The sequence below is a fragment of the Mastomys coucha genome, unplaced genomic scaffold (assembly GCF_008632895.1).
Source record: "Mastomys coucha isolate ucsf_1 unplaced genomic scaffold, UCSF_Mcou_1 pScaffold2, whole genome shotgun sequence".
NCBI lineage: Eukaryota > Metazoa > Chordata > Mammalia > Rodentia > Muridae > Mastomys > Mastomys coucha.
In genome coordinates this window covers 17,011,960-17,012,967 of record NW_022196902.1, presented here as the reverse complement: position 1 = coordinate 17,012,967, position 1,008 = coordinate 17,011,960, and the positions used below count along the sequence as shown (strand labels likewise).

General features: G+C 38.9%; 1 protein-coding gene across 1 annotated transcript in view; it reads left to right on the top strand.

Moving 5' to 3' along the window:
- Positions 1–1,008, top strand: part of Enpp1 (ectonucleotide pyrophosphatase/phosphodiesterase 1) — a 145,780-nt gene that overhangs the window by 98,636 nt on the left and 46,136 nt on the right. Inside the window, 2 exon segments of the mRNA XM_031380749.1 lie at positions 386–465; positions 608–760. Of these exon segments, the coding sequence (XP_031236609.1) occupies positions 386–465; positions 608–760 (233 nt within the window).

Here is a 1,008-nt window from a genome sequence, read left to right as displayed (position 1 = left end):
AGAATATAAGGCCTGGAGTTGAGGCTCAGGTGGTAGAGTGCTTGCCAGCATGCACAAAGCCCCAGGTTCAGTCCTCAGTACTGTATAAACCAGGCTTAATGGTGGACAGCTGTAATCCTAGCACTAGGAAGGTATCAAGAAGCTCAAAGTTTAGCTTCTCCCTTGCTGTACACCAAACTCAATGCTAGGTTGGGTTACATGGAAGGGAGAGAAAGAGAGAGAAATAAATAAGACTTTTTATTTCATTGTTAATACTAAATTTGTAGCAGTTGTGTTGCTTTTGACTTATTCTGAATTTTGATCTGGCTGTTTGATCTGCATCCTGGGATAATTACTTAATGTGATATGCCTAATAGCAATGTCTGTTGTTTCATTTTCTGTCTAGAAAAATGTGGAACGTACACTAAAAACATGAGGCCTATGTACCCTACCAAGACGTTTCCCAACGATTACAGCATCGTCATAGTGAGTAGGCATGGAGGCACTCTCTGTTTGGACCAAGAAGATGTAGTTGAAGCACTGTTCAAGGGCATAATTCAGCTTCAGATGAGGATGAGATCATTTGTTTTGGAATTCGAGCTATAATCTGCAATTGATCTTTCCTTAGGGACTTTATCCAGAATCCCATGGCATAATTGACAACAAGATGTACGATCCCAAAATGAATGCTTCTTTCTCGCTTAAAAGTAAAGAGAAATTCAACCCTTTGTGATACAAAGGACAGCCGGTAAGCTACTTATTGTGGCTATTAAAATAGTTTGTTATTCATATTTATTTTAATCAGAGAAAAATAAACTGGTTCTGTAGGAATTTTGGCAAGCTGTTTAACCCCCCCTGTGTAGTGTAGGCAACTCTTGACAGTCTCTTATGTATGTGTAGTTATGCAGTTTACTTTAGAGATAGATTTGGGTTTTTCCCCAGCCTGAGCCTTCTCTCCTGAAGTTCTAGTTGTTTGGCATGGTAGTTTTTATTTCTTATTATTTACCTTTATATGCTTATGGCGCATAG